The 13,660-nt window shown below is 32.2% G+C and overlaps 1 protein-coding gene across 5 annotated transcripts in view; it reads right to left on the bottom strand.

Moving 5' to 3' along the window:
- Window positions 1-13,660, bottom strand: part of PPP2R3A (protein phosphatase 2 regulatory subunit B''alpha) — a 353,882-nt gene that overhangs the window by 105,969 nt on the left and 234,253 nt on the right. For 4 of the 5 annotated variants that reach the window (XM_074301595.1, XM_074301594.1, XM_074301593.1 and 1 more), the window contains one exon: window positions 1,462-1,731. In XM_074301595.1, the coding sequence (XP_074157696.1) occupies window positions 1,462-1,731 (270 nt within the window). Of the gene's footprint in view, window positions 1-1,461; window positions 1,732-7,147; window positions 7,519-13,660 lie in introns of those variants that run through there. The other variant, XM_074301596.1, reaches the window with a different exon arrangement.

Genomic DNA, 13,660 nt, shown 5'->3' with positions numbered 1-13,660 from the left:
ACAAGGAGGAATGAATGCATGTCTACAAAGAGATATAGTTTCTCTTTCCCTTGACTAGATTATAAAAATCACTCCCCTCCTTCTTCCCTTCTCTTCATCTCTCTTCCCCCTATTTTTTCCCACCAGAAATTCTTTTTTAAAAGTGAATAAGCCCAGATTATTTTAACTTCAAGAGGTGAATATGGATTATATGTTGTTTAGTTGAAGTTTTTCAGCTTCAAGTTTTATCTATTTTTACATAATTAAGCATTTGCACCAGAGAATAATGCATTTTTTATCTTTTTCACTGGCCCCAGCATAATACAGAATAAAATATTTCAGAATTATCTGCAGATTTCTTTGTAAAAATTAGTATATCAACAAATAATCTTTAGGGGAAAATGTTGGATATAAGAATCAATAAAACTTTTTGACTGACTGGAAATGACTATTAAAGATACGTGTAGGAGTGAAAGATTATTATAAAATTTTGATTGTAGGTAGTTGAGAAAATCCAGAGAAAAAGAAAACTTTAGAGGGAAAACTAGTTTTAGAAGGAAGATGAGTTTGAATTATTAGTTATAAATGACAGGGGACATCCAAATGAAAACATTCAACAGTGCTGCTAGGATGAGGCAGAAGGACAGTTAAACTTTGAAAGAGAGATTTTAGCAATCTTCTGAATAATGGTAATGGAGGTATTTGAGAAGCTCAGTGGATAGAGTGCTGGCTGGGTCTGGAGCTATGAAGAGCTGAGTTCAAATCCAACTTCAGGCACTTATAAGCTGTATGACCCGAGGCAAGTCACTTTATGTTTGTTTTCCTTAGTTTATTGGAAAAAGAAATAGCAAACCACCCCAGCATCTTTGCCAAGAAATCTCTATGGATAATACTGGTGCTTAATGGTCCATGAAGAGGTGGATATGACTGAATGACTGAAGAACAACAATAACAATAGATTATTGCTATGAAAATAGATAGGATTCCTAAATGAATATGAAGAGAAAAAAAAACTAAACAAAACTGATTAATGAAACATGGGAAATACCAACAGTTAAAAGAGAGTAACTAAAAAAATATGAAAAGAGAAGGAACAGTTAGAGAGGTAAGAAGAAAACCACAGTAATGTAACATCTTAGACATTAAAGGAGGGAGGTCAAAAGTGTCAAATCCTGTAGAAAGGTCAAGGAGAATGAAGGATAAGAAAAAGCAATTAGATTTGGTAATTAAGAAGTCATCAAAGACCTCTAAGAATATAGAGGTAGTTTTGTAAGATAAATTATGTTAATTAAATATTGTGAAAAGGAATGTTATGGATATAAAAGGGCCATATTTTAGAGAATAAGTTGACAATGGCTAGCCAGAATATTAAGGTCAATCAGAGATTATTTCATGAGAGATGGTAGTTTATTAAAGAGGGGAAGGAACCTTCACTGTAAAAGACATAATAAAATGCCTAAAGAGGAAGGGCAGGTAGATTACCTTTGCAATTTTCCCCATTTCGTAAATATCTGCTTTCTGATCTTCAAGTTCCATGAAGGCCAGTTCAATTCTGTTTAGTGTCTGTTCATGGTTTGCACATGTATCTGGAAGTCCTTTAGGGAAGTAGAACTGTGGAATGTTTATGGATAATGGCACATTGATAGCAACATTATTCACACGAAGGAGAGGAGAGAGAGGTCGGGGGCTGCTTCCAACACCTGATGCAGGTACAAGTGGTGTTCCAAGTTTCTTTTCTTGCTTGTTCTGAACCTGAAATGACAATATGAATACAATATGAATGTGATTTAAAAATATGTCTTTCTTAAGAAGTTTCACTGGGTTAAGAAGTTGCACATAAACATCATTTCAAAAAGTTGGTAGAGACAGTATATAAGCAGAACTTTTACCTCAGGAGTAGTGAGATGTATTTACATATACTAAATGAAATGTGGTCATGAATAAATTATTTTATTATTCATATCTAAATTGCACTTGTGATTTTTAAAAAATCCTACAGATTTTGGATTAGTGGTTTATAAGATAATTTCTAATTAAAAATTATAAAAGAGCAGAATCCAATAAAATAAATATTTTTAAGCCTAAATTATTTTGAAACCCCATCTGAAAGTGTCTGAGACCACTACTAGACTTCTTAATAACTTCTACTTCTTATTCACTACATTATATGAATTGAAGTTTTGAATTGAAAAACTGAAGTTAATTTCTTTGCTATTATTATAATTTGAGAATACTGTTTGTTGTTCTCCAAGGAGTGATAAAAAAGACACATAGGTCCTCTCAAAGTTCATCTAGTAAAAGTTAGAGGAAGAAAAGTAGAGCAGTGGTGGTTGGTGAAATGCTGAGAGGAAACTGAAGCAGCTATTTGTCAACCTGTTAACAATAAAGAGGAGTGTTTTTTTTTTCCCCTTGGAGCATTTATTCAAAACATAACAGAGAACTTCTGAAGGCTCTTCTGCCATCTACTTTTGAAGATTCACAAAACCACATGTTCCATATGGAACTTAGAATGCATTTTAAAAATTATAGTCTTAAAGAAAAAAGAGAAGACTATAAAGACACCAATGGGTCCTGTCTTTCTTACCCCTTTCTGCCACTTGTGAATGCAAGAGATACAGAACAGAAAACATTTGGGAAGTAAACAGATCCTTAAAAATGTGATACCTGAGAATAAGAAGTGGATAGCTGGTCCACAGATTATAAAATACAGGAATGAGAAGCTCGTAACCAAGAATAGAACATACTCAACAGATTTGGTAAGAATATAGTTTTCTCTTGCCTCATGTATGAAACTAATCATATTATTAATTATTAAGGGGAAATATTAAGAGGAGGGAGAAAGCTGCTTCCACTAAGTTACCTATCACAGAGAACAGTTAAGTGTAGAGGAGTAACAGCAGCTGAGACAAGTTCAAAGAAGAGAAGAATCCAAGAGAGGAAGGAATCTGTTTAAAATCCATATCCAGAGGACAGCTAGGTGGCGCAGTGGATAGAGCACCAGCCCTGAAATCAAGAGGACTTGAGTTCAAATTTGATCTCAGACACTTAACACTTCCTGGCTGTGTGACCCTGGGCAAGTCACTTAACCCTAAATACCTCAGCAAAAAATAAAATAAAATCCATATCCAATGTCTAATACACAAATGAAAATAGGTACACTTTTTTGAACAAGAAACCCTAACTCTCACTAATGATTGGAAAATGGCTCTAAGATAGTTATAACTTATTCAAATGAAACAATAGGTAAAGTGAAGGGAACAGATTTGCATTATCTTATGAAGAAGATACATTCATAGGACAAAATCAGAGACTCAAAAAGGGTTAGGGCAAGTACTGTAGGAAGTGGCTGGGGATATGGTGTCAGAAACAGAAGCAATTTTATCATTGTAGCTTACTATATACCACAGAGACAAATGAATAAAATAGATGAGGACGTCAGGAAAACAGATGAAAAGCTTGACAGAGAACCATGATATACATATTCTGGAGTACTTACTGCCAAAAGTAGAGCAGTCAACATTTTTATGACTTAAAAAAGTAAAGGAATAAACAAGGACAAATTCTATTTCATATTTAATTCTTACCTACATCGAAGAACATGGTTATAGAAATGATTTTATTTTTGAGAGGGAAAAGAATACTTCCTCTTTGAGAAAAGCCAAGCATCATTTGATAAGTGCCCTAGAGGAAGACTAGGCAGGATCTCCTGACCGAAAATTCTACAACAGAAGTCAAGTAGAGGAGAAATAGGATGATGAAAAGAATGAAATTTTAATGACATAGAGAAATAATTCTGAGAAGCAGTAGAAAAGGGGAAGGTACATGAAGAGACTGATTCACAGGGAAATCACCCTTCATAAAGAGGAGGATGCTGATTGAAAACAGAAGGAATAAAGACCTGCTTAATTCTTATTTTGTTTCTGATCTTTGACATGGAAAGGAGAAAATTTAAATGGTTAATAAAAAGTTGATACCCCAAAATAAAGACATAATAAGGGAACATTCTAAAATTGTCCTTGATGAATTCAACTCACTTAACTCAGATGAATTACATATTTAGTACTGAAAAAACTGGTAGATAGAAATGTGTACTGATTCTCCCTCTTTCCCTTACCCAAAGAAAATCACTCTTAAGTGATATGTGAAAACTCATAAAAAATAAAGAGAACTACCACAAAAATTGTTAAGAAGGGCAAAGCTATTTGGCCTGTGAAAAAAAGGAAAAAGAATACTATCCCAAACTAGAGGTAATTGGGTTGACTTTGATCCTATCAAAATTAAAGAATGGTTAATGATTAATGAATTTAGCTAATGAATTATGAAAGGATTATAAAGGAATTATGAAAGGGACCTTATTGACCTTAAAGAACCAGGGAACAGATTATTTCAAACTAACCTTGCTGATTCCCCCCTCTCCCCCAAAACTACTAAACTACTAAACTTGTAGCACATTGTAGATAGTTTACCTAGGACAGCAAACACATTGATATAACATTTGATATAATCTCATATTATTACTGTATAAAAGATGTGGACTTTTAAAAAATTAATTGGGTGAACATTCTAAAAATTATTCTGAATTGGGTAAACAGTTGGACTCAAGAAGTAATCAATATTTTGATGCTAACTTGGAAGAATGTTCCAATGGTGTACCCAAAGAATTGTGCTTAGTTCTGTATTATAATGACTTGTATATGAGCATAAATGATATCAAATTTGCAGATGCCATAAAACTACAGGAATAGATGACAGAAACAATGATATATTGTATACCTGAAAAGACCTTAATTAGTTAGAATACTGCCTGAATTGGATGAGATGAAATTGATAGAGATAAAAGTGGTTGACTTTACAAATATTAGATAAGTAGTCATTGTTAGACAATCATTTTTCAGACAAACTGGGGGTTTTTAGAGCACTGACAACACAATAATAATTAAAAGTGTAACAGTTCATGATGTCTTTGGTTGCATTAAGAGAAACATAATTTCCAGGATTAAGGAGCGAATAATCTGACTGTGTTCTGGTCTGAGTATTGTGCTCAGTTCTGGGCAACACATTTTAGTTGAAGCTTTAATATGATAGACAATAGGAGGAGGAAGGCAGCAAAAATGTATAGAATCTTGAAATCATGCTACATTTTGATTAATTGAAGGAGCTGGAAATATTTAGTTTGGAAAAGAGAAGACTCAGGGGAAATGACATATCTAAATTGTTAAAATATATACTATAGAAGAGGAATTTGATTAGTTTTGGCTGCCTTGGGAGGGAAGAAGTAGGAACAGCAAAGAGGAGAAGGATTTTTAGGCTTGATTTAAAGAAAAATTTCCTAACAATCAGAGATAACCAAAAATTGGGTGAGAAGGCAATCAATCAACTCACATTTAATAAGCTTCTATTATATACCAGGTGATATTTCAGAGCAGTTTTGACCTACATCCCTTAGTTAGCACTCCATCTCCCACTTCCATGTGTTTACAAAAGTTGTCTACCATGCCTGGAAAACACTTCCTCTTCAGAATTTCAAGCTTCCTTCAAGGCTCATCTCAGATGTCATGTTCCTCAGGAAGCCTTTCCTAGGTCTTCTAATTTCATGACAGCAATTCATCTTGCTTTCCTTGATGAACCTAAATATAAATCTATTCATCTATATATTTATATATATATATATGTGTATTTATATATGTTTTATTTATAGTTTATTCTCTTGTTGAATGAATTTTTTTTAGTGAAATACTTATCTATAGATGACTTTTCACCTCTTTAATGCCTATTAAACTAGTATAATTCCTTTTGGAAAGGACTATCCAACTTTTCTATTTATGTCCCTAACATGTACAGGCATTTAAAAATTTTTATTGGCTGATTAGCCTCCAAATTTTCTTCATTTCCAATTTAGTGGGGCTATTAATACTTTAAGAGGAGAAAAAAACCTAGCTGTTCATTTTAAAAAGCAAAGGAACATGGTAGAAATAGGTTTACATGTGCCTGTTATAGGACAAAAGTGTTTTATACTGAATTTACTGAGAAATAAAGAGTTTAAAATAAATTAATTTGATATGTGATCCGGCATACATATTTCTTCAATTCAATACTAATGTTATATACCTTCCTTATTTTAACTTCTCTACTTTGCTTACAATGGTTTCATTCAAACAGAGGAACATCATTATAACATGTTTATTGTCAAGTAACAAAAGGCCAGATATAAAGTTTGCTTTTTTCTTCTGATTTATCTAAATTTAATTTTTGTTTTATTTTAATCATGAACACATAGCTACAAAAACTCATTTAAAATATCTTCAATTTCATTGTTTCCATATTGTGATCCAAAGAACCCAGATAATTCTATGTGCTGTCAACAGAAGCTCTAGAAAAAAAATGCTGATGCTAATATTTCCTTCTCTAAAATATTTAAATTTTATATATCAAATCACATTACAGTCATTTTACATGAAAACTGATTTGGTTTTCTCTGATAGTTAATAACATCTACTGTGAGAAAAGCTTTTGTCTCATTATCTTTAGTCTGTATTATTACCCACCTGACACTGGGCCTTGGAAGCTGGGTTATGTGTGGATTGCATAAATTGAGTTACCATCATCAAAAATAATTCCAGCATTTCTTTTAGCAATTACACTCAATAATGCCTTTTGTGTACATGTGTGTATGTATAATAAATCTGTGAACATTGATGTGCATATACATATGTATACACACTCAAGTTTAAAAAGGCAACCTTCTTGCATTCAAAGTATATTATTATAATCAAATTGCAGACCATTAATTGAAATACAAGATTTTTAACAATAGGATGCCAATCATCTGAAAATGTTTTCTCTAACAAAAATTCCAGTGCATTTTAACTATATAGTTATATAGCTAGTTACTTATGAAGTTGTATTGTCACTAAAAACTCTTTCCTCTTTTACTGATGAAAAGTGTGAGTACTATACTTCAGGTCAGAGAGATCTATTTTTAAACATGTTGGTATCTAGCTACAAATAGCATTCTGCAAATAGACAACGGAATAGAGGACATAGTTGAATTCCTTGTTTTAATATCAAGATACAAGTATGTTATAGGAATACTTAAGAATTTAATTCACTGAGTATAGTTTTATTTGTTATAAAAATATGAGAATAAATAAGAACACAAGTTTCAAACCTGTGTCTGTTGAAATATCTTTAGTCTCTTCTTAAAGCGTGACGGAAGAACAAAATCACAGCCCTTTGCAAGAAAAGCTAACTCTCCCCTCAAATCCGGGTCCCTTCGAAGAGAGGTTTCCTTGATCATCATCTTTGAAAAACAAGTTTACTTTACTTAGCAACTGTCCAGTACACTCCTTAAGATGATCAGATTTAATCTTGACGATATATATGTTATAGGCAAAAAGTCATGAGTCTTGTAATGAAGAAATTGTTTCTTGTCTCCCATTGAAATAATATTCGCACATAATGATCTCCTAACCTCTTGAGGCCACAATTTCCACACCTGAATTAACAATCATTTGAGTTTCAAAATAAGATCGTGGATTCCAATGCCTTCTCATAATTTTCAAGCTAGAAACACATCTTGCAACAGAACCTTTGCTCCTGGGTAGCTTTATGACAAACTGACTTGCACATGTTGTGGACACAGAGCATTCTGGGAAGGAAAGTACCCACTACCAAAAGTGCTAAAGTTAGAAACATTACAGTCATACCTAAATATATCAACTTCTTTGACAACGTTAACTTGTTAAAAGACAGAGGTGAAAACTTATACAAAACTCACTGCTGCAATAGATGTACCCTTTAATCTTAAATAAGATAAAGACCATAAGATGCTTTTGAAGTGTATAATTTTATTAAACTTTAATTATTTTTTAAATCAGGGACTCTCATTTTTAAAAAGAAGTTCTGTTCTTTTTAGGAAAAAGGAAAGAAATATCTTTTAAATTTATTAGAGAACTTTGTGAAGAAAAAAGGCAAAAATTTCTTTACCAAACAGTGATTTATGGATGATTTAACATTTTTTTTTCTTGCTCCTATATTTTATAATTGCAATCAATTACATGTTAAAGTCTTTTTGGATATTACTAATGTACTCATACATCATTCTAGAGTTTTCAAGCCAATCCAAGGATAAAAGGGAGGGATCGGTAATTAAAGCACTGGAACAATGAAATCAAATAATAATAACAAAATAATTTATTTAATTAATTCTGAGACTACTGTATACATTTTATATGTACATTGTTACTTGCCTATTGTGTCCTATATTAGCTTATGAGCTCCTTGAGGGCAGGGGCTAATGTGTCTGTGTTTTGCTTTGTATTTTTATTACCTGTGTGCAAATCTATATATAAATAAAATTGAGTGATTTTGCATGTCTTTTTTTTTTCAAAGTAGCTAATGGAAAGTGATATTTAAAAATATTAAACGATAAAAGATTTAAAAATTTAAAACTTCTGAAAATGCTTTAAATGATTACCATATTATAATATTCTGATTTTATGCATATAAAATATCTATTCCTCTTATTTATCATTAAAAATTATAAGAAATATACATAATCAAAACCCCATCATTATCATAAAAGCAAAATTCCTACTGCACTCATACTATTTCTTGCTTAGTTGGATGTGAGAACTATTTTGCTTTCTATTGTTTTTCTGCAATTCAAATGGGTAGATTTCCTTTTGAATGCATTTTAAAACTAGCCAATTGACTGACAATTGTTCACAATGGACTGGGTATATAATAATAATGATGATGATGATGATAGCATTTATACAGTACTTTTAAGATTTGCTTTAAAATTATCTTATTTGATCCTCCCAACAACCCTGAAAGGTAAGTTGCTATTATTTCCATTTTAATAGTGGGAAAATTGAGGCAGACACTGATACATGATTTGCCAGAGTCATGCAGTTAGTTTCTGAAGCAATTTTTGAACTCAGGTCTTTCTTATTTGTCTAAATGTCTAAACCTGTTAATCTAGAAAAACCTATTAATATCTAAACTTAAGGTAGGATCGGTCTTTTGCCTCTTTTTGTATAACCAGCACTTAGTATAACAACTGGCACACAATAGGCAATTAATAAAGATTTATTGCACTCAAGGAGTTGGGCCCTCTGAACTTCATCCCTGGGATCACCTAGTTCCCAAGATTTAGAGATGTGATGCACCCAATAAGCAATTTGCATATGTGTGTATACATACACATACACACACGTTTATATATATATATATATGCACACATACATACATAATTACAAACATATTTATGCATGCACATACACATGTGTATATAGGCATATATGTGCATATATGAAACTAAAAGCTATTCCTCAATAGAAGAGGAGTTAAAGGATATAAACAAACAGTTCTTAAAAGAAATGTTGCAAGCTATTAACAACCACATGAAAGAATGTGAAAGAAGCCTGGAAAGGCAGCTTGGAATCAGGTTATGAAGAGCTACAAATTCTAATATGAAAAATTTGTATTGTGACTTAGAGGCAGCAGTAAGGAATCATTGACAATTCCTAAACACTGGAGTTACAAGATCAAAACTGTGCTTTAGGATGATTATTTTGGCTGTTGTGTGGAAGACAGATTATAAAGGGGAAAGACTAGAAAGCAGGGAGACCAAACAGAAAGTCATTACAATGGGCCATAGGCCTGAAGAATCATAGATTCAGAACTAAAACCACTGGGGTTCATTAAGTCCATTCTCTTATATTATAGATGAGAAAACCAAGGCCAGGACAGGTTTAATTTGCCCAGTTTCTGAGGTAAGATTCAAACAGGTCTTCCTGATTCCATGTCCACTTTATCTACCACAATAAATGAAAAGTGTTAAAAGCCTGAACTAGGGTGTTGGGCCTGTGAGTACAGAAATGGACAGTTGTCAGAGATATTATAGAATAAGAAATGATAAGACATAGAAACTTTTTGGATGTGATAAGGATGGGATTATTAGTATCATATGCTAGGGTTTCCATAATGTGAGTTGGGCTAGTTTTCTCTTAAATGGTAAGGCTACTGTCCTACTGGTTGACTAGTCTAAAGGATTAGGGTTCAAAAACTATCTATACAAAATCTTAGCCAATGGCAGCATAAAAAGATCAGCCCACAATGAGGCAGAACCATTTATATCTGACAGATGTGCCACTTTCATGAAGGTCAAAAATGTTTTGACCAGATAGGTTTTCCTATGGAATTGAGAGGGACTATGTCTTTCTGAACCTATCCTTGTTGAATGGCCTTTCTATAGTTAATGAACATATTTCTTTTTTTAATTGTAAAGTGATTGATGAGTATTTCCTATCATTCTAATTCTGAACCTTAACTCTCCAGGTCAAATTTGGTTCGCTATTAAGGATGAGAGAAGAGTAGATGACTCTGGGGTTGTGAACTTGGGAACTAGATGTATGTAATATCAAGGAAATGGAGAAACATAGAGAAGGGATAGATGTAATGAGGAAAGATAATGTTTGAGATATGTCGAATTTGACATGCTATGGAATATTCAGGCAGAGAAGTCTAGCTTTCAGTACAGAATGCAGAATGGAGAGCTAAAATTCAAGAGAGAAGTTAGGGTCTGCATATATAAGTTTATGTGTAATCTACAAATAGATTACAATTGAACCTATTATCACTACATATGAACCCTTATCATTACAGAGAGTCTGATGAAACGTAAGAACAGAAAACAGGACTAAATTTTGTGGACTACCTAGTGTTAAGGAAGTGAGACATGGATCAACAAAGCAGATTAAAAAGCAAAGGTCACATAGGGGAAAGCAATAACCAAGAAGAGTTGTTGTTGTCTGTCCTTTGTCCTAGAAGAGGACCAATGACATTAGGAAGGTGATGGACTGACTTATAAGTCAACTGGATTTGGGTGAGGGAAGGCTGTGCAAATCACCTACCTCATTATCTCCTACAGAAGTATTTAGGTCTAGTGGGCCAACAGAGATCAAGACAACTGATGATGGAGTTTTGATTATTTATATTTCTTATAATTTTTAATGATCAAGAAGAGGAACAGATATTTTATATGCATAAAATTTATATGTATAAAATCAGAATATGGTAATCATTTAAAGCATTTTCAGAAGTTTGACATTTTAAATCTTTTTTAGTTTTAAATCTTTTATAGTTTAATATTTTAAAATATCATTCCATTAGCCATTTTGAAAAAAAGACATTTCATTTCATTGTTCCAATGCTTTAATTACCGATCTCTCCTTTTTATCTTTGGATTGGCTTGAAAACTCCAGAATGATGTATGAATCCATTAGTAATAAGAAACATGTAATTGATGTGCAATATAAAATATAAGAGTAAGGAAAAAAACATATTAAATCACTAGTAAATCACTGGTAAAGAAATTATTTTTTGCTTTTTTTCTTTATAAAGTTCTCTAATAAATTTAAAGATATTTCTTTCCTTTTTCTTAAAAAGGATAGAACTTCTTTTAAAAAATGAGAGCCCCTGATTCAAAAAATAATTAATGTTTAATAAAATGTTTAAACATTGATGAAATGTGATGTTTGTAGGTACTGAATAGGGTATAAATGGGAGACCAGCATGGATGGCCTTTACTTTCCCAGGGAACCAGGAGGTAACATCTTTGCTTTAAGGAAGGAGAAAGGAGATGATGTTGAGGAGAGAATAAGAGATTTCACACACCTGTTGTGGGTAATATGATAGTCAATTAATCAAAGCTAAAAAAGATTACCATGTAGCAATGAAGGCCCAGTTGAGATTAGATAGCAATTTTGTGTAAGAATCTAATTGGCGCAGTTGTGTAACTGAAGTAACTGGAATTTAGTAGTAAATGCTTAGGAGAGAAGGCTTACAGTGGGGGTAACAGGCTTGTATTTTTTTTAACTGAACATAATTCATGTTTATTTTAAAATATTAAATGTTTTTCTAGAATTAAACAATTTCAAAACAAATATTTAAAACAAAAATGTTGAAGTTTTTTCAAGTTCAGCAAACATTATTCCCTTCATTATTTCAGAATATAAATTAATCTAAGCCAAATACAAAGTTATAGGAATGAATCTAATCTACCCTAAATAACCCATATTTCATAGTTTGATTTCACCACCCCAGGCTTTACTACAAGCAAATGATTAACAAATAGTAAAAATAACCATTATAAAAAGCAAAAAGAAAACAACCTTCCCCCTAAAACAAACCAAAACCAAAAATCCTTAATACTAAAATTATCTTTCCTTCAAAATATGTAATAGTGATAAGCTGGTGATTTCAAAGGGTTAATTCTGTCCCTATTCTTAGTCCTATATTTTAGAAAGGTATAGCTAATGTACCTTATACAATAAAACAATCAATGGTATTTCTTGAAAAGAAGTTGTTTAATAGGTCAGAGCACAAGGCTTATCTTGTAAGGGATGTCTTTTTTGAAAAGACAATCCTAAGGTGATTATGTTAGGCTTGTATTTTGCAAGGAATGAGTGTTGATTAAACCACTAAACAAAGGAATATTTAAAGAGAACAAAATAGCTAAATAAATTCATTTAAGGTCAAAGTTTAAAAAGAAAATGTACAAAAGATAGAAGACATATACACACATATATATGCATGTGAGTACACATATATACTATACACATGCATGTATATATGTATACATGTGAAGCCAAATCATAGTATCCTTTGGAAAATCTGAAGCCTAAAGTCCTGAATAATTTGAAGAACAATAAAATCAACCCCTCCCTCTCTCTTTTTAAAGAAGCTACTTTGGGCATAAGAAAAAAGAATAAAGACATTGGCAGGTCCAGTATTCTAGAGGAAAAGGGAAGAAGGAACCGAATAACTACAACAGATGATAGTGAATAAGCAAATAAATACAGTCTATTTTCCCTCATCAAGAAGAAACAAAATAGTAAAATTTCCCTTTATTCTGTGATTATACCTAAAATATCTGGTTTGGGTTTGTATATCATATTTTTGGTGTAATATTAATAAAAGTAGTGTCTGTCCACAGAAGTTCCCCTTCATTGTACATTATACCATTTCCTATCAATGTCTATTTCTAAAGTGGATGGATGGGAGGGAACTTAAAGAACTTGTTTACATAAGTGGTGAAGACTTGAGGGAAAAGGTGAGTTTCAAGGGGGTATGTGGTAAGTATTGCTGGCTCTGTCAGCTCTGTCATGAGGAATGGTGTGCAGAATTAAGGATGTTTAGTCTGAACAAAAACAGATATAGAGAAAACAGGACTGCTGTCTTCAAATATCTTCTAGTAGTTACATGAAAACGAGACTTGGTTTAGATGCTAAAGAAGTTCAAGGAGTTGACAGTAAATGTGAAAACATCTATGTTTCCTTTCAGTTTAAAAATTTTATTATTGAATTGAATTAAAAATAAGGGTTATCAAGCTAAAAGTATGGAAAAAGTACATCTAGTAAAATAGCAGGGGGAAAAACTAAGAACTTCTAAACTAAAAGCAAAGCCTTTCCAGGTCATAAATGTTTCTTTTGTTGCCCAACAGTCTGATGTTTCACCTTAGTAGAAACTGTTAAAAAACTGTCAAAAGAAAACTAGAGCAATGTTTCCTTTATTTCCATCTCTGGGAAAATGAAAGGCTTATTAATTGTGAATAATTATTTAATTGTTAACATCTTTTTTTTTTTTATTCATTTTTCCAAATTATCCCCTCCCT

Source organism: Sminthopsis crassicaudata, chromosome 3 (assembly GCF_048593235.1).
Source record: "Sminthopsis crassicaudata isolate SCR6 chromosome 3, ASM4859323v1, whole genome shotgun sequence".
NCBI lineage: Eukaryota > Metazoa > Chordata > Mammalia > Dasyuromorphia > Dasyuridae > Sminthopsis > Sminthopsis crassicaudata.
The sequence above is the reverse complement of the archived record's forward strand: the minus strand, read 5'-3'. Positions and strand labels throughout refer to the sequence as shown.